Genomic DNA, 23,928 nt, shown 5'->3' on the forward strand with positions numbered 1-23,928 from the left:
ATCACTACACATTGTACACGTGTACAGTAGCTTTTAAGTACAATATCCAGACCACATTCTGGTATCTTTACCCGTTTCATGTATCCCTACCCTGAGGGTCAGTATGTCCACCATTGATTGCAAAATACATTTGAGTACAGTGGGCCTTCACATCATGAAAAATGGTAGCGTTGTTCAGGTAATTGATGTGCTTTGGACAAATATACTGGGTTTTTTGATAAATTTTCAATATTCCTATAATTAGCTACAAACAGTATGTAGATTCAAGTTACCTGGTCTGTTTCTGAATTAAGATTATTATTGCTTTCTTCACACACACATACACACACACTAAATGTTAACATGCATTTTGATAACATGCTTCACAACAGGACATACCAATGTATGTGTTTTTTACTGTTTTTATTTATTCTCTATGATTTCTGACTTCACTGTACATTAGCACAATTTTTAAATTAGTAAACCTTTATCCGAGACAGCTGTAGCTATTTACTTCCAATTAAATTAATAACTGTTGCACCTCCTCAGACAAGGTGCAGATACTGTGGGGGAGGTTGTTGTGCATGTTGAGAACATTCAGCCCAAGCTCCCGCTCCCATACTGAACTCAATGAGTAGACCAGAGCTGGCATGCAGTTTCGTGCCAAAATGAAAATCAGTTATATCCAACAGCTTTTCTCCAATCTCCTGCAGAACAATTAACAAAATATAAATTTCATTCAAGTAATTATTACCTCTGGAGTATCTGGGTTTGAGGATGGAGTTGCAAGATGAAGTTTGTAACTTGATTCAGTTAACAAGCTGTTGGGTAGATAGAAAGTGACATCTATAATACAAAAGAAAAGAAAAAATATATTTCAAATATTATATACTATTTAGATCAAATATTGTTTTAATTACGAACTATCAAGTAATGTTGCTTTAGATTTTAATTCTAACATGCACCCCAATGCCATATTTTTTCCGTCCTAATGCTCTATTCTATCCTCAAATTCCTCATCACAGTTCAGATGCAGGGTCTTTGATCTGAAACATTAATTCAGTTCCTCTCTCCACATAAGCAGTCTTACCTGTTGAGTATATCTAGCATTTTCTATTTTAGTGCTCTGCATAAATCAATTTTACCAATGTGTCTGTGCCAGCCTTTTGAAAGAACTAATTCATTCCACTCCACTGATCTTTACTTAAAAGTAAGTGGTGATAGGAGTAGGTGGAATACCTTACACATCATGATTTTTCATAATGTAAACCTGCATCATCTGCATGTGTCAAGAAATAAAAGTTGAAAAAGTATCTACTTTTTTTTCCCACATAAATTCCGTATTACAGATTTTTTATTGTGTAGTGATGTGCGAATTCTGCAAGGGCAAATTTCTATTACCAAAACTGTCATAACAAGGGGTTGCCTCTATTTATAAATTGTCCAACTGGTCCTCCTGAATATCTTGATATCCAGCAGAAACATCAGTAAGTGTGTTGGTTATCGTGCCCAACTCACAAGAATTCAATATCCACTGGTTGAAGACGTAGTGTATAAAATATGAATGGCCGAATAGATTTTATAGAATAGATTTTATAGATGCATATGCTGAAAGATTTAGTTCATGTTGCTTATCTAATCTTCTGTAATGTTATGGGCATCAAGAATCCCTTGGTAGGTGGCTCCCCTCATTTTTAAAGCGAAAACAAGAAATTATGATCAAATTTGACCACCATAATTGAAATTAATCCATTAGTATGGAACTTTCTCATTTTTGTCAAGCAGTGTATGAAAAAGTTATTACTAGTCATATACAGGGCTTTTCTTCTCCCAAGAATCAAAGTAAATCAAAGTACAAATATTACTTACATGAGATTAATTTTACATTAGGAACATTCTGATCTGAACATGTAACAGGCCGAATCTCAAGGGTATGCAGCCACAATGTAATTGGCTGTTGAGATGATTGCAATACAATAGGTTTACAGATTGCACCCATTAACACATACAGTTGTTAAAAGCATGAGGCACAATAGCTGTGACCTTAGAAATGCCTCATCAAGATCAAGGCTATTTTTGCAGGAGTGTAACTTACTCCACAGAAACAACTATTGGCAATGATCATAGTAGTGGTTCCATAAGTAATCTGGTTAATGATAGGCATTTGTTTGCATGAAAGCAACTTTACCACCACTGAAATTAAAGAGGTGCCTCTCTGCCTCCTCTGAACTACAAACAACTGACTTTCTTCCTGTAGCTTGCCCAACCGTAGATTTGTTGGGAAAGTTTAGTGTTTTCCTCACATTGATTAGATTGTGTCAGTGACTTTCACGTGTAGTATATTTATGCAATATTCTGTTGAAGATCTACTCTCAGTCCAAGCTAATTAAACAACTTGGCCACCCTGTCCTGTACATGGGCAATTCTATCCCTGGTTGTGTTGAATCCAAAACCTTGCCAAGTCCACAGTAAGGTTGCAAGCATTAAAGTGGTAGTGAACTCAGCACAATGTCATGTCAAAGGCTCCCAATAAGTGAATAACATCCCTATCTTTTGCTTTGATCAATAAGCATCATAGAAACAGAAAATAGGTGCAGGAGGCCATTCGGCCCTTTGAGTAAGCACCACCATTCATTGTGATCATGGCTGATCATCCACAATCAATAACCTGTGCCTGCCTTCTCCCCATATCCTTGATTCCACTAGCCCCTAGAGCTCTATCTAACTCTCTTAAATCCATCCAGTGATTTGGCTTCAACTGCCCTCTGTGGCAGAGAATTCCACAAATTCACAACTCTCTGGGTGAAAAAGTTCCTTCTCACCTCGGTTTTAAATGGCCTCCCCTTTATTCTAAGACTGTGGCCCCTGGTTCTGGACTCCCCCAACATTGGGATTTTTTTTCCTGCATCTAGCTTGTCCAGTCCTTTTATAATTTTATATGTTTCTATAAGATCCCCTCTCATCCTTCCAATCCATGATTAGTTTCAACTGTCGATTGGGCCAAGTGTTAATTGGAACAAAAGCAGCACTGTATTCTGCAGCAAGAATCAGACCAACCTTTTGCCCAGTTATTTGAAGGTGCTGGGAATATGATTTGGAAGAGCCAAATGAAGCAAGAAGTAGAATTATGGCTTCCTCTTCAGTGCAGAAAAGAATCTGGTCATCAGATGCAAAGTCTACCGAAGCATGCCTTCCCTGTTAAAATTACGGGTAGTCCGAGCACCTATCAACTTTTATAAAGGTCTTTCTTTCATTGATTTTGTCAGTGTTCATTCCCATCAACAAGTCTCATTCCCATTGTCTTCATTGATGGTCTCTGCAGCACCTCCCACAATCTACAACTGCCTGTTTATCTAATAACATAGTTGATCAATATGATCATACCAAATCTCGTTTCCGATTGACTAATGCCACCAGTTGCCCGAAGCTTCCACCCTTTGCCATCAATCTCCCGATCTCACAGCAGTGCCGTGACAATGATGTTAAGCAATGTGTATGCATAATTGACATAATTGTATGTACTTTTGTATGTGCCCACATGACATACAGAAGACTGCAATGTAATTCCCTGAAATACTATGCATAGATGCCAATTATAATGAGTACATTTGTCACATAAAATTCTATTGTAAAAATGTACTCTATTAAAATTTCAAACCATTTTCTGAAATATGAAAGCAAAGAAAGATTAACGTATTTAATTAGAAATGAAAAGTTGTGCAATGATCTCAGTTACTATTAAGGCTGTGAAACAGGATTCCCCCCACTCCCATATGTCTTGAAGCAAATACTGCATAGCCCATCATGTGAACATCTAGCTTAGTCTGTACAAGAACTTTGCTTTCCCTACCAAACTGCTTTTAAAGTCACAGAAAAAAATATTTTAAAATCAATCAACGATTTCAAACTAACTTTGGATGTCAAGTTCCTTTGCTTTATGTGCCAGAGACACGACGTCCCGTGTAGCATGTGCAGCGTCGCGGAATCGATGCAGGCTCGTTTTCTTTCCAGATGACAACAGAGCAGATTTTGTCGGCTTCTTCTCAAGCAGTTTGGTTAAGTACACAGTTAGCTCATCCCGGTATTCTGACATGGTATCGAATAACTCAAACTTAGTAAAAACTCTTGATTGACATCAAGCAAGACATAAGCTCGATTCGGATCGGCAGGCAGGCACAGAGAGTTTGAGCTCTGACTTTCCCAATGCATGCATATAAAATGAGCATTCTGCAGTAGCCATTTAAGAATTCAACACATTGGGCTGATTAGAAGGCAGGAAGCAAGTGAACATACAGTCAAAAAGAAAGTGTAAGAAAATGCAAGGCCTTCAAGCTGTAGGCAATTTTTGATGAGGCTTCAACCCGCTACTTCATCGAGAAAAGCAAAAGATCCAAGCATTCCTTGATCCCAAAGCCAATTTGCAGAAATACACAATGTCCAGTATTTATGGAAACAATGGTTGCAAAATTGCTGGTCCTTTACTCTTCTTGTTCTGCAAAACCACAAAAAGTGACAGGAGTAGGCAGGTTTGAATATTAAAATCTGGAAGTTGCTGTCAGCAGTTAAATGTGCACCTGCAGGCTGTACTGCAGAAGCAAGAACTTTGGTTAATTACCTACTTTTATTTAAGACTGTCGCTGACGTGGTCAATTAGCCGTGGGATCACTTTTACCATCAAGGTTTATTTCTCAAATGAATACACAATTATCAAATACGCATTATGGGAATATGTAGATATCAGGCAAGGTCACAGATTGGCTGTAATTTATTCTCCTGAAAAAAAATCACCTTTCAATGTTGACAAACTGGATACCACTTTGAAAAGGTCCAATCAGCTGTCAATGTTTAATGTACAGTATTTCAGCTCGTCTTCAGGAGGATGAAGGAGAGACGGGTATGCAAAAAAAATGCCCAGACGCAAATCTCAATGTCGACAATTTCCTTTCCTCCAACTTTTGTCAGCGTATGGATAAACAAAAAAATAAAAATGATATTCAAACTTAGTAACAATTGTAATAGTTCGAATTAAAGCATTAGATAAGGGAGGTCAAAAGGAGGAAATGAGATTTGGCACTTTTAAACATTTGAAAGTTAAGAATTCTGATACTGAAATCTTATGGGTAAGACTGTACTCTAAATTCCCAAACTGTCTTTTTTTAAGATGACTAGTTCCTTCTGATATGAAACATTAAGAATAAATTATTTCTAATTTGGGGATCTCAGCAAGTACTGTACATTTTTGCTTATTTCTGCTGAAGAGTAGAGAGCAGCAAAGAGCAAAAGAAAGATGCAAACAATACGCTTTGCGAAATGATGTCACGCAATTCCGAATGTGATGCGAATAATATTTACCTGCTTCATTTGCCCATCAAAAACAACATAGAGTTCATAGAGCAAGCAAAAATTAAATGATTCAGCTTCAAAAGTGACCACTGAATATGATGCACCTGAAATAAAATGCATTTAGAACGGCAATATCTTCTCCCAAAGCATGAAGCAAAAATGTCCTTCTTCTGTGTATCATTTCTTAAAAACAGACCAACTTGATGCCATGCCACGTTATTTAAAAAATCAGTGAAAAGTAGCATGCTGTCCTATCACCCATGCAAAGAAGAATCACCTTGTATGTAATGATGATGAGGATTTCAACAACCCATACAATAAATATTGATTCCAATTTACACAGAATGGGTAACGCATTCCCATTTACAAAACTGAATGACTGACATTAATTTCAAATCCATAAAGGAAAACAAGTAGCATGGATTGTATCTTATGTAATAATTTTGATTCATCCATATTACAAAATGTGTTCCATTCTAACTCTCGCTGTCCTTCACTGTATGTTCCTGCACTCAAAGCACTTTGGCCCTGAAATTCACTGGAACAGATTTTTGAGTTTTTGTTGATAAATGCCACCTTTAACATCACCGGCACTGTCCTACCCTGGATCAAATCATTCCTCTCCGACAGGCACCAGTTCATCTCCATTAATAACTGCAAATCCCCCACCGCTCCCCTCCCTCAAGGTGTCCCCCAAGGTTCAGTTCTCGGCCCCCTCCTCTTCATCCTGTACCTGTTCCCCCTTGGTCAATTAATCCGCCGTCATGGTCTCAAGTTCCACTGCTTCGCTGATGATATCCAGCTCCTCATCTCCACCAAGTCAATCTCCACCTCCACACACTCTACCCTGACAAACTGCATCACTGAAATCAAATCTTGGCTTCAATTCAATTTCCTCAAACTCAACTGCGACAAATCTGAAATCATCATCATTGGACCAAAAACGCTCACCAAATACACCCACAACTTCACCCTCAATATTGATGGTTTCCCAGTATCCACCTCCCCTCACATCCGGAATCTTGGAATCATCTTTGATCAAACCCTCTCATTCGACAAACACATCAAACATATCACCAAGACAGCCTTCTTCCACCTCAAAAACATCGCCCGTCTCCGTCCGTCCCTCTCCTCCACAGCTGCAGAAACCCTCATCCACGCCTTCATCACCTCCCATGTGGACTACTGTAACAGCCTCCTCTATGGTTCACCCTCAAAAATCATCAATAAACTCCAATACATCTAGAACTCCGCTGCCCGTCTACTCACCCACTCCCCGATCCGTGACCATATCACCCCTGTCCTTTACAAGCTCCACTGGCTCCCCATCCCCCAGAGAATCCAGTACAAAATCCTCCTCATGACCTACAAAGCCCTCCATAACCTGGCCCCATCCTACCTGACTGACCTCCTCCACAGACACACTCCCACCCGTACTCTCCGCTCTGCTGCTGCTAACCTCCTGTCCCCCCCCATCCGGACCAAACTCAGATCCTGGGGGGACAGGGCTTTCTCCATCGCTGCTCCCACCCTCTGGAACTCACTACCTCAGACCATCAGAGACTCCTCCTCACTCACCACATTCAAAACATCACTGAAGTCTCACCTGTTCAGCACTGCCTTCAACCACTGACCGTCACATCACCTTATTTTTTCTTTTCTGTTCGTTTACTTATTTATTATTATTTTTTCTATGTTTTAGTAAACCCTGTAAAGCGTCTTTGAGTTTTTAGAAAAGCGCTATACAAATGTAATGCATTATTATTATTATTATTAAATGCTTTCCTCAACACTGGGTTTTAACAAAGCCAAATGATGGTGCTATTATTTTAGAAACCACACCTCATTCAGAAACCAGCTAGTGGAAAGGGAAGTGGGGGAGAGGAAGAAGGGACATATTGACTTTATATAGTATAAGAAAATAACTGCAGATGCTGGTACAAATCGAAGGTATTTATTCACAAAGTGCTGGAGTAACTCAGCAGGTCGGGCAGCATCTCGGGAGAGAAGGAATGGGTGACGTTTCGGGTCGAGACCCTTCTTCAGACTGATGTCAGGGGGGCGGGACAAAGGAAGGATATAGGTGGAGACAGGAAGATAGAGGGAGATCTGGGAAGGAGGAGGGGAAAAGAGGGGCAGGGGAACTATCTAAAGTTGGAGAAGTCGATGTTCATACCACTGGGCTGAAAACTGCCCAGGCGAAATATGAGGTGCTGTTCCTCCAATTTCCGGTGGGCCTCACTATGGCACTGGAGGAGGCCCATGACAGAAAGGTCAGACTGGGAATGGGAGGGGGAGTTGAAGTGCTCGGCCACCGGGAGATCAGTTTGGTTAATGCGGACCGAGCGCAGGTGTTCAGCGAAGCGATCGCCGAGCCTGCGCTTGGTTTCGCCGATGTAAATAAGTTGGCATCTAGAGCAGCAGATGCAATAGATGAGGTTGGAGGAGGTGCAGGTGAACCTTTGTCTCACCTGGAAAGACTGTTTGGGTCCTTGGATGGAGTTGAGGGGGGAGGTAAAGGGACAGGTGTTGCATCTCGTGCGGTTGCAGGGGAAAGTGCCCGGGGTTCGGGTGGTTTGGGTAGGAAGGGACGAGTGGACCAGGGAGTTGCGGAGGGAACGGTCTCTGCGGAACGCAGAGGGGAGGGGATGGGAAGATATGGCCAGTGGTGGGGTCCCGTTTTAGGTGACGGAAATGTTGGCGGATAATTTGTTGGATCCGCTGGCTGGTGGGGTGGAAGGTGAGAACGAGGGGGATTCTGTCCTTGTTGCGAGAGGGGGGAGGGGGAGCAAGAGCGGAGTTGCGGGATGTAGAAGAGACCCTAGTGAGAGCCTCATCTATAATGGAGGAGGGGAAGCCCCGTTTCCTGAAGAACGAGGACATCTCCGAAGCCCTAGTGTGAAACACCTCATCCTGGGCGCAGATGCGGCGTAGACGGAGGAATTGGGAGTAGGGGATAGACTTTTTGCAGGGGACCGGGTTTGAAGAAGTGTAGTCCAGATAGCTGTGTGAGTCAGTGGGTTTATAGTAAATGTCCGTCACTAGTCTGTCTCCTGTGATGGAGATGCTGAGGTCCAGAAACCGGAGGGAGATGTCGGAGATAGTCCAGGTATATTTAAGGGCAGGATGGAAATTGGAGGTGAAGTGTATGAAGTCAGTGAGTTCTGCATGGGTACAAGAGGTAGCACCAATGCAGTCGTCGATGTAGCGGAGGTAGAGTTCGGGGATGGGGCCGGTGTAAGTCCGGAACAGGGATTGTTCGACGTACCCGACAAAGAGGCAGGCGTAGCTAGGGCCCATGCGAGTGCCCATAGCTACGCCTCTGGTTTGGAGGAAGTGGGAGGAGTCAAAGGAGAAGTTGTTGAGGGTATAAACCAGCTTACCCTCAACTTTAGTTTTCTTTGCTGTCCTCTTGGGTTATTCTGACATATCAATCATTCCACCACTAGACCACTGGGCAAATCTTCGGCCACTATCTTCTAATTTACTAAATGCAAATACTTCGCACGAGTTTCTTATATTCTTCCTCTGCAATTCCTTCAACATCACAATCATAAACATCCACTTCATACAAATTCTCATTGGCGGAAATTATGTAGCATTGGTAACAAAATAGATTCATTTCTCATTGAGACATATGCCTGAATTTGTCCAGTTCCATATCATATTTCATAGACTTTCATCAAAGCAGAATTTTCCGTGTAGCCCGAGCTACTTTCACTGTTGTGATGTGAAAATTATCTTCCACAGCTTCCACAAATTTTGAAGACAAAAGAGACTGCAGATGCGGGAATCTGGAACAAAACCCCACATCCCATATTCCGCATGGATAGCTTATAACTCAATGGTATAAACATTGAATTTTCCAATTTTGGGTAGTCCACACCCGAGTTCTCTTCCCACACACACTCAACCTTCCATCTTGTTTTCCTTCTCCCTTTGTTCGTCTTTCCCATTGCCTTGCCCCATTTGGTTTCATCTGCCCATTATTCCCTTCCCATCAGGTTCTACCTACAGGCCTCAATCCCAACACCCCCTGTGTCCCCTCTCCCTACCCCCCTCCCCAGCCCACGTATACTCACTCATTGCTATATAAGAGGCAATCTTTCCTCTTGCCTCTTATTCCTGTTGTAGAGTCTCGACCTGACACATCAACTTACACCTTTTGCCTCCACAGATGCTGCTTGATGAGCTGAGCGCTTCCAGTGTTCTATTTTGTGATACAAGATACAATTTTTATGTTTTATAACCAAGTCAACTGCCAAAGCCTTTTGCCTGGACATTCTGTATCCAAGGTCAAAGTCATATTGAAACAACAGGCTCGCCCACCTCTGCTATGCCCAGAACAAAAGTATCAAGGATGCAGAGTTGTATCCCTGAATGACCAAAACAGCATGTGGTTCACAACTTGCATCAACAGTCTTCCTAGCAAAAACTGCAACTCCGTAAACAATTGGCAATATCTCCCCCAAGGAGGCCTTCTATTTTGCTCACAGCTCCTGATGCGCGAGCTGTAGAATTCTGAACACCACTGGGTATAACATGACTAATTGCCTAATTACTGTCCCTACTCCACAGATATAATCATTCCAAGTTTTGGCACAGTTGATATCATATTGCATGGCTCACTTCTAAGACTTTTCTCACACAGTCTATACTTTCTGTAGGTAGACTCAACATGTATGACATTCTTTAGCAGCTGAAGGAGTTACAATCACCACTGCTGCAGAAGTTTTGGATTATATCTAAGTGTGAAAGTTCAGTAGCATTTCTGGAGCTCCCTGGTTCTTTCAATGGTTCCTAATTTCTCCAATTGGCTGTAAGATGCTTTCATTAAGTCTCTAATCTAAGTAAATTACTTCCTTTTGCAAGAAAAAACTTTTTTTTTCTAGCTTCACATTATGTTGTTGAAGTCTTCTGGTCATATCAATTGCCTGAAGGCTTTCTTCTTCCAGAACCACTGTATTAGAAAGGCAACATGGTGACACAAACAACATTGAACCAATTGGTGCATTAATACATGATTCTTTGAATATTTTCAATGACAGTTTTACTGAATGCTGCAACTTCATACAAGACCACAAACCTTTTTGGTATTATCAGGTTCCATTGACAGTCGTTGTCAATTAAGATTTTTGTTCCTTCAACTTGGTAAACATGTCTTGAGATGTGGAAATATATATTGTTTGTTTTGTACCATTCCATGAATGACCACTTTACAACGTCTGTACCAATAATGGGCTTGGGTTTCACCCTTCATGGGTGACATTCGCTATGCACCACTTTCACCAATACTCCATGCCATTCAAGTTTGTTAATTTCATTTTCTACTCCTTTAGTGCATAAGGTCTGGGTTTACAGTTGGTCAGTTCGTCATTTGAAATATCTACATGAGCGTTTAGGCCAACGTTCCTCAACCGGTGTTCCCCGGAACCCTAGGGTTCCGTGAGAGGTCGCTAGGGGTTTTGAGAGAAATTTTCGCAATTTCATATTCGTAATTTTATTATACACGTACAGCATATTTATGGAAAATTCTTGGGTATTATAATAAAGTCTTCAACCTGTTATCTATCTATCTATCTATACATTACTAAAACTCTCGATTTGTTTGTGTGTATATGTTTATATGTTTATGTGTTTACCATGGCCTCCACACAGCCAAAATGGTGCACGATAGCGCAACAAATTTAGGCCCACCCTACTCATCATTCCTCTGTGGTCTGAATAAACCCACTTTTGTTACTTTTTATGAACAATTTACCTAATAAACTTTAATAAATGCTCACCCAGTCTGCTAAATGACATGAGGCTTAAAAGTACCAAAGATCTGGAGCGAAATTTAGCCTTAAGATCATGTTTCGTCGTGACTTACTGAATGATGTTTTATCGTGACTAAAAAAAGATAGCCACAATGCGTTTGAGTCTCTTTTAGACTGGGGAGAAATGTGGCTTGCTCCCTGTCCTGTCAGTCTCAGAAACTGGGGAATAGGCTGGCCTACATCCTATGGGGACTGATCAACAAAACCAGACCAGCAGAGTAGGAGGAGGGTGCAGCCCTAACTCCATCCCCATGGCCCTCTGCTTCTTATCCAGTGGGACACAGGGAAGGCAGGGGGTTGTGGGTTAATTATCGAAACTTGAAGAATTCAATGTTCATACCATAGGGGTATAAGCTACCCAAGCCGAATACAAGGTACCCAAGTGGAATATATGATCTCAGAAGAATTGTCCTTTTCCCCATTAAAATGGATTACACATTCCGTATGTCTTAAATTTCTCAAGATTTCACAAAAGTGAAACCTTACTATTTCTTTGCATTACTTTTAATGTACTACTGGCTATCGGCATATCATTAAGTATTTGGTATACATATCCACTGTCAGGATAGAGCAATATCAGTATTCATATCAATGATCAATTTCTGCTCTAATTTTGAAATCACATTTTCTCTTACTACCACGTGTGGCCTACATAAAATGCTCTCCCCTTATTGATTATTTACATAATATTATGTAAACCTCCATTCAGTGCATTTTCTTACTTTAACAGTTCTCCTTCTGCAAGGACACGTCTGAGTTGCCTCAGTTTATATTTGCTACACTCAATTCAGTTTTGAATGTGCCCTTGCTTCTACAATTAAAACGTCAGGCAGTTTTGAATAAACACACTGGTACAGAGTATTCCAATAACAATTTTAGCAATGTTTCCCACCAGACCCTGATCTTCACATCAGTCACATTCAAATGACCCAGATGGTTCCTTTATTATTCTTACGTTTGGTCCATGTGTGATGAATACAATAATGCTTCAAGCAGGCTAACATTCATTCCAATTTATTTAGAGGGCATTTCCATAAACATCGTGGCCTTTTATAACCTTTCAAATGTTCATTCTTGAAAGTTAAGCAACTTATTTTCTGAACCTCTGGTAAAGATTTCAATATTGCAGCTACCAGAAGGCTAATATGATTTTGTCATTACTTATAAACATAGCACAAAAAGTAAGGAAATTTGTGTTTGATAGCTTATTTCTTTGTTGTAACAATGCTTCTTGGCAATAAATCTTATACCGTTGGAAAGCCTGTTTATTTCCCTTTTAAATGGTGCCACATTTGTAAGGAACATGCATTTGTGGGATGAGCAGCAGAGCTGAGTATGTGGGTTGCGCCCATGAAAAATCTGCCAAATCTTCTCTGCCAATGCCAAACAGCTTATTCTGCCATTGACTCTTGTTCGGTGTTGTTTGGTGGATTAGATGATTGAAGTCTGAAGAAACAAGACATATTGGCAATTTAACAATTTATTCATTTAATAAACAGGAGCCTCAGTAGCATGTGGAAGAACCATACACAGCCACAACAGCCTGGCACCTCCTCCTCATGCTGGTCACCAGCCTGGTCACACACTGTTGTGGGATGGCATCCCATTCTTCAACCAGCATTTGTCGTATGTCAGCCAACGTGGTTGTGTTGGTCACTCTGGCACGAACGGCACGCCCAAGCTGATCCCACAAGTGTTCAATGGGGTTGAGGTCAGGACTGCTGGCAGGCCATTTCATCCTCTCCACTCCCAAATTCTGGAGGTAGTCTCTGAGAAACCCTGCTCTGTGGGGGCGAGCATTGTCATCTTGGAGGATAGAGTTCGGTCCCAGACTGTGGAGATATGGGATTGCCACTGGTTGCAGAATCTCATCTCAATATCTCTCTGCATTGAGATTGCCTCCAATGATGACAAGCCTCGTTTTTCCAGTGAGGGAGATGCCGCCCCACACCATCACACTGCCTCCACCAAAAGATGTTACTCTATCGGTGCAGCAATCAGCATAACGTTCTCCGCGTCTTCTCCACACTTTGATCCTATGATCCAACTGCCGTAGGCAGAATCTGGACTCATCGCTGAACATAACGTTCCTCCACATGTTCAGGTTCCAGTGCACGTGTTGCCGACACCAGCGCAAACGGGCCTGACGGTGAAGGGCAGTCATGGCAGGCCTCCTGGCAGCCCTTTGAGACCGGAGATCGGCTGCGTGCAGTCTGTTCCGAATTGTCTGGGCAGAGAGCCGTCGGCCATATCGTCCTGCAAACCTTGACTGCAAATCTGTAGAAGACAGTCTACAGTTCCTAAGTGCTGACAGGGTGAGGAAACGGTCTTCTTCGGGTGTCGTCTTCTTGGGACGCCCACTTTGCGGCCTGTCTCTGACATCCCCCGTTATATGGAACTTGGCCTTCACTTTGGAGATGGTACTAGGGCTCACTCCAAATAATGCCGCAACTTGGTTTTGCGGAACACCAGCTTGAAGTTGCCCTATCGCATGGGCCCTATCCAGATCAGTCAAACGTGGCATGCCGATTCTTGGAGCAGACACCTACTGACCACTGTAGCAGGGCCCATGCTCACAGATGCTGCCAATCAGGCACCTGATTGTCAGCACCTGGTGGTACCAGAAGCTCAAAACAAGAGTCAATAGCAACAGCAGAATAAGCTGTTTGGCATTGGCAGAGAAGATTTGGCAAATTTTTCATGGGCGCAACCCATATACTCAGCTCTGCTGCTCATCCCACAAATGCATGTTCCTTACAAATGTGGCACCATTTAAAAGGGGAATAAACAGGCTTTCCAACGGTATAAGATTTATTGCCAAGAAGCATTGTTACAATAAAGAAATAATCTACCAAACACAAATTTCCTTACTTTTTGTGCTATGTTTATAATGGAACATCAATTGTCCTTCAGAACACAGTTTGTCAATTTGTCATGAATATTTGCCTGATTTATGCAATCAAAATCATCCTGTCAAAGGCTCTTCACAGCCTCTCTAGAACTTTTTATAAACTTTTTGCAACCAGAGAGCAGTCTGACACATAACACAACCCTTAAATAGGTAACCGACTGCAGGCAACAACTAGTGCTCACAAATACTGCATGATACAATACAGTCCTAGTGGAGTATCCTGGCACCTGCATCAGTGAATGGACTTCATTTCTTGCAGTCCAAGCAAGTCTCCTAAATTGGCTTACCAAGAATGCTGAGTGACATGACATTGCCAAATATTTGGAGCAAAATTTAACTCTGGATTATGTTTTGCCATGACTTACTCAAATTATATTTTGTCTTGATCAAAAAAAGATGGTCACAATGTGTTTGAGACTAGGGAGAAATGAGTGGCTTGCTCCCTGTCCCGTCAGTCCCAGAAAACAGGGAATGGACCAGCCAACACCCTAGGGGACTATTGATCAATAAAACCAGACCAGCAGAGTAGGAGGAGGAGGGTGCTGCCCTAACTCCATCCCCATGGCACTCTGCTTGTTATCCAGTGGGACACAGGGAAGGTTCCCTTGGTTCAATACTCCCCCCTTTTGGGCTGGCCAAAATGACGGATTGGGAGAAGTTAAAGAATAGCCAACATCCACTTTGGTTGGGATTATTGAAAGACTGGTGAGAGAAGGATCCAGCTAAGAAACCAACACAATAATTAGCAAGTAGCTTCATAAATGAATGAATGAAAGGGAAGACTGTGCCAAAATGGCGGAAAGGTATGGGTTTATCTGGCAGCAAATGAGCAGGAGAACAGGACGTCATCTACTGTTGCCAAGCAAGCACAATGCAACCACAACTTGATACCGTGTCGAGAACATTCTGAAGTAAAACAAGATCAACAACTGCTTTATAAATGACTTTAACTGTTTACCGTCGACATAGGTGCACTCAACTGAAAAAAGGTCCATATCATTCCAATATTTTATTTAAAATGTCAGTTGAACTGAATGGTTTAATAATGAAAAACTCAACTATATGTACTGAAACACTAGTGAAGATTTCCAATCATATCAACTTTAAATGAATTTGAAATATATAAGAATAACACAGTAAATGTTGCACACTTTTGAAATCAATAGACACTAGAATTGAAGATCCTAAATAAAACTGCTCAGAATATTATGCAACCATCTATCACAACACCCTAATATAGTGAAAATAATCTAACTCTAAAAAACTATACTGCTACACAGAGAAATCAATGTCAGTATTAGAATTAAGTCTATATAGTTAAATAAATGGGAATTGTGTAGATCCTCATCCTTACCAAGGTCTATGTCCATTAAATCATGCAGATCCTCTCCCGGATGCAGTTTATAGAATGAATCAGACCAGTCATCAAGAGTCTTACCATCAGGTCCAAGATCCATAAAACTGAGTCGTGTGCAGCATGAAGTTACCAACAACGTTGATAAATTGGCTGCATGAACTCTGCAAACGACAAATAAACAAGTGATTTTCTGCAATCTTCATCTCTTGATCAAGCTGCCCAAGTTGGCCAGCCATTTAAATGCAGGTGACTTTCTCATTCCTGATGTGAAATGTGAAGTAATTGGAAAACCAATCAAAAAAGACTAACCCTTGAAAACTAAATGACAAATCAGACCCACTTCCTGTACTAAGGGTCTCATAAATCACACCTAAACCAGAGCAACAATGAGCAATAACCCAAATGACGGCCTTCATGCCCTTTAGATTTATAGGATCAACAAATATGGTAAAAGTTCCACATTGAAATAGTTCAAGGATAAAGTTAAAGTGCAATTTAAGCTCAAAGGTAGTGATAGTAAAACAATGAGCTTTGTAGTGTGTGATTAATCCACACAATTATGTAACTGGTCTTAAAATAGAAAAATAAACTTACTTAGAAATTTAAACCATGATGAATGCTTTGCAAAAGTACTTCTACCCTAGAGGTTACTCTACAGACTCAACTAAAATAAACATTTCAGACACAAAGAGAATACCGAAGACCAAACAAATAGTCAGAAATTGAATATTGTGGTGTCTAAAGTTGAAGGCCATAAGGGATGAACTTCATAGCTACATAGACTCAAACAACTTTGGATCAAGTTAAAGCAGGGAAAGGTTCACATTTTGAGTTCAATGCTTCATGCAAGGAAAGGAAAAAATCAGATAATGTTCATATTTCTTACAACTATCAATGACTCCCAAGTGTACACAGCGAATGACATAACATTATTAGCATCCATGGATCTGTATTTGAGCAAAATCAACATGTTTTTGGTTGCAAAAAAAATTAATAGAAAAAAATCTGGTAATCTTTCCTTTTCTCTATCTTATTAACAATAACCAATACTAAACATCACTATCAACTACAGGAATGTTTGTCAATTAATTAACTTTAAAATCATGTGCATGGGCAGGACAAGGAAGATTCTAAAATGGAGACGCAAGAGACCGCAGATGCTGGAATGTTCCCCTCTGGTTGCATCTGCCCATCATTCCCCATTATCTGGCTCCATCTACCAGCTGCCAGCCTCAATATACTGGCTATCTTCTCTCTACACTCTCAGTCCTAACGCAGGGGCTTGACCCGAAACATTGACCCGGCTTCTTCCAGCAATTTCTTTTTTTACTCAAGATTATTAAAACTATCAATGGCCACATTTTTCAACTGCACTCTCATGTGCCATGTTATAAGATGTATACATCAGATTTTAGGTTTTCTGCCTACATCTTCTCAGATAGAAAGGTAACTACAGGTTAGTCCAATCCTGCCTGAATGAGGGAACTATTAGAAATTATATCTGTTCTTCATAATTATTCAACTACTATTTTTTTTAAATGTGCAAGGTTCAAGTTATGTGGGGGTTCTTGGGTTACTTACCTGGCTCCTCCAAAGTATCCATCTTGGAGTTTCCTTAATGTTGACAGAACATAGGGATCCAAACTGGTGCCATCATCAACTGCAACATTCACAATAAAACATTTTAAAAATAATAATTACAATGGGATTACCATTCAATTTACAATCAAAAATGAAACTAATGACATCCATCCATTTTCCATTGAGGTTCTCTTTTATAATCACTGATAATCAGTGATTTCTTACTAACTGGTTATTTCCACTGTAATTCAATGTCGCCATTTTGCTTGCTTTTATTTACTTTATTTACTACTCCGATTATTTTTTAAAGAAAATAATCTTAAACTGGCTAATCAAATGCATGTATAATTTGAAATCTGCATATAAGAAAACATGAACACTGAAAGTAAAAAACAAGTAGATAAAGTTCTAACGAAGGTACATGGTATGCTAGTCTTCATTGGTCAGGACATTGAGTATAAGGGTCAGGAAATCATGTTATTGATTTAAAAACTTTGGTCCTACCAGTTTGGGCCTATTATGTGCAGTTCTGGTCACCCCATTACAGGTAGGATGTGAAGGCTTTGGAGAAGGTGCAGATAAGGTTTATCCGTTGTATCAGATGAGAGCATGTACTATGTGTGTAACATACCTTGTAAATTCATAAGCCATAATTAACATTTAAGCAAAAATAGATACATTAATGATATAGCAATTAGTAGGCTGTATGCAGTCTGATTTGGCTTTTAATCCTTTGGTGTGAATTTTGTTTACATACATTTTTGATTGATCAATCTGGAATTTAAATACTACCAAGAAGTGCCAAGTATGGTGTATGTCACATGAATGAGATGAGATGATTGAGTCTAAAAGGAGCCAGAAGCTTAGAAGTCCTTTGCAATGTTTGCTTAGGCTGCCACTGGAAACACTCTACTCCAAAACAGGTGATGGATTTCAATGACAACCCCCTTATTATGGCCAGATGTCTCCATTCTCCAGGTTGAAGTTCAGCCTGAAGAATTGATCCTTAAACTTTTGGTAGCTATGATCTCCAGTAGCTTGTCCTGCACCAAATTAAGTGTCCTACATTTCCTAATCTTGTTTGATTGGAAGTTAAATTGTCTATTAGTGGATGCATAGTTTAAAGTACCCGGTTAATCAGAAACCTTGAAATTAACAAAATATCCTCCAGCTTGCTATTCTGTTCCTGGGAGATATTTATAAGTTTAAACAGTAGAAAACAATCTAAATACAACCTTCACGTTAACCAATCTCTCAAATAGCCGGAGGTTTTTTTCCTGCCATTTATCGGAAGTGAACAGAGCCGATTGGAAGGTTGGAATCCAAAATATTGATCCCTGGGCCAAATCATTGTCGTATACTGATTGTCATCCTAATCTTCCACCTGGCATACTCCCTTGCATTCTGTCACCAACCCAGAATGCCCTATTGCTGGTATTTTGGTCATCTAAGGGCACTCATGCCAACCAAGAAATGGGAGCATTAGATCTTAACTTTGCACCAGCTAAAAATTATATTAAAATGTATTACATATATTATGAATTTATAATCTAACTTGGTTCCCACTCCTGTTACAACCACACATGGATGTTAGGTGACATCAGTTAGACTGCTCTCAGTCAAATTGTTGATACTCACTGACTGGCTCAGAAATTAAGAACTTGATACCTGCAAGATACCACAGAGCTTCGAGGACCCGTGGAATCATATGGAACTAATAGTGCTAACAAATTTAAGTGTTTGAGGGATTTTATTAAAAATTGCAGATATTTTCAATTCTAGAGAAATCATGAGGTTAACTTACTGAGCATGGACTGTATAATTGGAAATGTTACAGTGGGCCGCCCAGTCTTTCTCCAGCAATGACATAAAAACGATAACTCTGTTCGAAGCATATCAACAATCATGCGATTATCAAGGGGAAGGTAGAACTGCTGCTGATCAACAAACTGTAAAAACACATTTAAAAAAAAATTATTAGCATACAAAACTAAAACACAAAATAAACTAATATCCCCATTTCCCTTGGGCATTCCAGTACACCAAGATGCATTTATGATAGACAAATCAAGCCTGAATAAGCAGACTGAAAATTTTGAAGAGGCAACGAAAATAGTGGAAAATGAATAGTGCGTAGATGTAATTTAAATGTTTTTTTAGATATAAAGAAAAAGCTTCTATATGAATCTGCAAACTAAATTTGAAGCTCATGTAACAGGGTATAAATTAATAACTATTAGGAAGGTGCGTGAGAGAAGGGAGACAAAAGACTAGTTACAAAGGCAAGGATACAAATTAGCAAATTTAACAGCAGAGGTCAATAATGAAGTTGAAATTACAAAGCTATGGTTGTATTCCCAAGAATTGAGGTATCCAAGATGTGATTTGATCATATTAAAAACAGAACAGAGAGCCAATAGGATTGATAGATCCTATTGATACATTTTTATTGGTTGAGGAATGCAAATGAGGAGACAGACATAAAGTTAGGGAGGCATTTCAAGTACAAATTTAGGACATTGCAGTTTGAAACACTTATGCAAATGGTAAATGGGCCAATTTTCTCCAATGGTGGAAGGTTCATGGGCAAAATACATAAAGTCAGATCACAAATTAGTTATTATCTCAATGAAAAAGTTTGTGGGACAAAATAATTCACTTTTGCGCCTATGTTCAAATCAATATGCATAATGTGAATATGAACGTGTGGAATAATCTCTGTAGAATGAAATTATACACAGCAAATCAAAAAGGAGAAACTTTCATTGAAAAAAAAAATCAAATGCTTTTGAAAATATAGTGCATCTAACTTACCTGTGGAGTGAAAGCAAAGATCTCATCCCTTACAAGGTACAATTTTGATGTGCCAAGAATACCCATGTGCCGGTAAGGCCGGCCACTTAATGCCATTCTCTTATTGCAACCTGTCAACAGAATTAGATCAGGTCAGCCTGGAGAAGTTGAAGCACAGAATAACTTGAGATATCCAGCCTTAGGACTCTAATTATTCAAAATTGCTTCAAAATTAGGGAATGCAAACTTAATCTTGCTAAATTGTCTTTTGCCATTTTGTGTTGCTTATATGCTAACTTTGAACTTTAGATATCTATAACAAGAATTTACCACAGTGCAAAAAAGGCTGGTACAATTCCAGTGGTAGAATATATTGCTGATGGACAAGGCAAATTGTTTGATACAATTTCTTTTATGATTTAGTGCTGACAATGAACAGATGAAACAGACATATCCTTTCTCAGAAATAAAATTTATGATATCAAAATATATTAGATTACTAATATATTTTATATATATATTAATATAATATATATTACTAGCTAATTTAGTGCTCTTATTGTTCCACAGAAAAGCACTACCATCCAGTAAACATACAAAGTAAATCTCATTGTAGAAGTAATTTAATTTTCATAAACAACGCAAAGAACGAACCAGATTCTCTCACCTAGTCTTGAATAGATCTGAGAAAGAACTCGAGCTGGCTGTACACGGATCGGCATAACTTCGGTTACAGTTTCAACGTTGATTCCATGCTTCTCTAATACTTTCTTTATTTTTACTGTTTCTGCTATTATTGCCACTGATATTAAACACAAAGACATTTTTAGAAGGAAATAAAATGTAGGAAATTTTCACTGCTGCGCATTGAATTCAAATCCAGTTCCATCATGACATGACGTTCCTTTCAAATCTTAGTTTCACAAAGGCATTTATCAAAGCACAAAACTACCTACAATTTATTCATTTCACTTAAGTAGACAGCTCAAGAATACCCATCTAGTCAATCTTAGTGGCACTGCAAGGGTGCATGGGAAAGCAAAGACAGAGTGTGTGATGATGTTCATTTCTGATTGTTTAGTCTATAACAAATTAAATAGTGGGTTGAAATCATGCAAATTCTTTGGTATAACAGAAACTAGAATAAACACTTCAGGAGTTAAATTTGTGCCTCTCAACAAGATCACGTTGATATATATTTTAATTCCACTTGCCCATATTCTCTCCAAACTCAAAAGAAGCTATCAAACAAATAACAATAACAATTAAAAGTATTTTGGTTTCTGAAGGAGAAAGAAATAATCAAAATTTCTAATTCTCCTTGTGGGGGTAAAAGTGCTTTCTAACTTCACTTATAAGTAACATCATTCTGTTAACATTATGCTGTCTTGTTCTGGATTCCCATAACAGAGAAATTAGTTCCTCTGGGCCTAGCTTACTAAATTTCTGTGATAATTTTTAAATTATATCATTCAACTTTATAGATTTTGCATTCCAAAACACATACACGAAAGACCAATATCCCATTTGCTTTTATGATTACTTTTCGTACCTGTGAAGTAGTGTTTAGCAATTGAAAAAATTCCTAAATTGTTTGAATATGGAAAAAGTGAAGTATTGTTACAATTGTCCATTGCTTCCAAGCTATTGTTTAGGTAATATGTGTTTCTCTTGGGCCTTGAATTCAAATTGCCACTATTTGACATGGACCATTCCCTCAACCCATTGTAGTTCCTTTAAAAAATTTAGTTCCAAATATGCAAATAGAAAACCTGAAATTTAATTTGAATAGCAATTCCAGGCCACTGGAATTCCATTTTGCAATATTTAAGTAAGCCTTTTCTTTCTACATGATACTGCCTTTTGCTTTGTGTGCTTTTTTTACATGAAGAGCTTCCAATCTGCAAACAGCAAGTACGGCTTCTACAACATTGTGACAAGTATTCCCGATTGTTGTTTTAACTTCTTTGTTGAATAAAAGAATGTTTGTCAGGGCACCAAGAGAATTCCTTGCTCATTTTTGAAAAACATACAATCTTTCATATCTGCTAGAAATGTCAAACAACTCAGTTTATTGTCTCAGATCAAATGTGGCATCACCAACAAAGCAATTTTCAGCAGAGAGATTAACAGACCACATTTCAATACGATGACATTTCATGCTCATAGTAATGTGACCTTGACTACATCAAGACTTTCTTATATATCATATCATATCATATCATATCATATCATATCATATATATACAGCCGGAAACAGGCCTTTTCGGCCCTCCAAGTCCGTGCCGCCCAGCGATCCCCGTACATTAACACTATCCTACACCCACTAGGGACAATTTTTACATTTACCCAGCCAATTAACCTACAAACCTGTACGTCTTTGGAGTGTGGGAGGAAACCGAAGATCTCGGAGAAAACCCACGCAGGTCACGGGGAGAACGTACAAACTCCTTACAGTGCAGCACCCGTAGTCAGGATCGAACCTGAGTCTCCGGCGCTGCATTCGCTGTAAAGCAGCAACTCTACCGCTGCGCTACCGTGCCGCAGTTATAGGTTGTCCTGAAATCCACCAAAAAGATGTATTCCACATACGTACTCAGACTTAAAAGCACAGTAGCAAGCAATGGGACTTCAAGAGCAACAGAAATTGTTGATCAGATTTACAAACAAGCTTCTACAACTAACAAGAACAAAGGAAAAAGGGACAGGAAAATGCACCATCTCAGCAGAGAGCGCCTTACAGCGGTTTCAGTGCCAGAGACCCGGGTTAGATCCCGACTATGGGTGCTGTCTCTATGGAGTCTGTATGTTCTCCCCATGACCACGTGGGTTTTCTCCGAGATCTTCGGTTTCCTCCCACACTCCAAAGACTTACAAGTTTGTAGGTTGATTGGCTTTGTATAAATGTAAAATTGTCCCTAGTGCATGCAGGATAGTGTTAATATACGAGGATCGATGGTCGGTGCGAACGGTGGGTCGAAGGGCCTGTTTCCGCACTGTATTTCTAAAACTAAAACTAAAAAAAAACTAAAAAAGATGATTATTGCCAGACATGGTCATGGCATGGCCAGAATTTGATGCTTATTATCCCATACTTGAGCATTGTCATTTTGTTTCTTTATATGAATGTGGACTGCTTCATTATTTGAGGACTAGAAAATAGAATCATCAACAACCATTCCAATATATATGGTGTAAGATCATTTGATGAAACAGTTTAAACTGAAACAGTTTAGATGAAATAGGCTGGGCGTTGGACACGGTCCAGAAAAACTCTTAAAAGTATATACCTAGCATGATATGAGCAACAACTAAAACCATCTAGTGTGAAACTTAAAACTGCAGTCTGTGGAGAATCAACCTTCTATTTGCCTGATCTCATTTTCAATGGATTTTTTTCCAAATTTGCAGTTTTGTGCTCCAATTCAAATTGATTGGGCCTCTCTGATGCTAAGCAAGGTCAAACACTATTGTTGCCTCTCCTCTGGACTGGAACACTTGTTCATATCGGACCAAAGTCGCATGAGATATGCAGTCCAATAGTCCAGGAGTAGATTGTTAGTGAGTAAGGGACGCCTGTTAGTTGTGTTCATGATGCTTCCATCATTTTCTTTATTGATAATAGAGAGATGGTCGTTAGCCATATTGTATATGTTGAGTTTTTTGTGCACAGGATAGACAAGGTCAATTTTCTGCATTCTTTTTAGATATCAGTCTTGATGAAACAGCATGGTTGGAAGCGTGACTATTTCTGAAACAGAGGTCTTTAGCAATAAAACAGATTTTTGTCAATTGCCTCCAATTCAGACACTGTCACGATTTGGAAATATATTATTATTCTTTCCTTAAATATCCAAATTTCCTACCCAGCGACACCATGGCTGCCAAACTGGTTAGACCTGGGTTGTAATTATGAAGAACAGACTAAACATCAAACATAATGGCTTTTTGTTTGTTAGCAAAAATTTTTGAACCAACCTTAAATAAAACATGGGCAAGCTTACCATGGTATGTTCAGAATAAGTATAGAAAAATGAACTTCAGACTTAACATTTGTTCATATAAATGAAATACATCTTCCATTTGCAAATTCTTGCTCAACAAAATTGAAAAATACACAATTTGTCCTTATTTGTAGTGTTTTT

At 39.5% G+C, this 23,928-nt stretch overlaps 1 protein-coding gene across 4 annotated transcripts in view; it reads right to left on the reverse strand.

The window, feature by feature from the left end:
* The window catches only part of phka1a (phosphorylase kinase, alpha 1a (muscle)), a 95,396-nt gene that overhangs the window by 37,935 nt on the left and 33,533 nt on the right, over positions 1-23,928 (reverse strand). For 2 of the 4 annotated variants that reach the window (XM_078412326.1, XM_078412325.1), the window contains exons 14-20: positions 20,451-20,585; positions 19,805-19,914; positions 18,795-18,939; positions 16,991-17,069; positions 15,491-15,570; positions 3,892-4,065; positions 734-825 (exon numbers count right to left, since the gene is read on the reverse strand). In XM_078412326.1, coding sequence (XP_078268452.1) covers positions 734-825; positions 3,892-4,065; positions 15,491-15,570; positions 16,991-17,069; positions 18,795-18,939; positions 19,805-19,914; positions 20,451-20,585 — 815 coding nt within the window. Of the gene's footprint in view, positions 1-733; positions 826-3,891; positions 4,066-15,406; positions 15,571-16,990; positions 17,070-18,794; positions 18,940-19,804; positions 19,915-20,450; positions 20,586-23,928 lie in introns of all 4 variants that reach the window. The other 2 variants (XM_078412328.1, XM_078412327.1) reach the window with 2 other exon arrangements.

This window comes from Rhinoraja longicauda, chromosome 15 (assembly GCF_053455715.1).
Source record: "Rhinoraja longicauda isolate Sanriku21f chromosome 15, sRhiLon1.1, whole genome shotgun sequence".
Taxonomy (NCBI): Eukaryota; Metazoa; Chordata; class Chondrichthyes; order Rajiformes; family Arhynchobatidae; genus Rhinoraja; species Rhinoraja longicauda.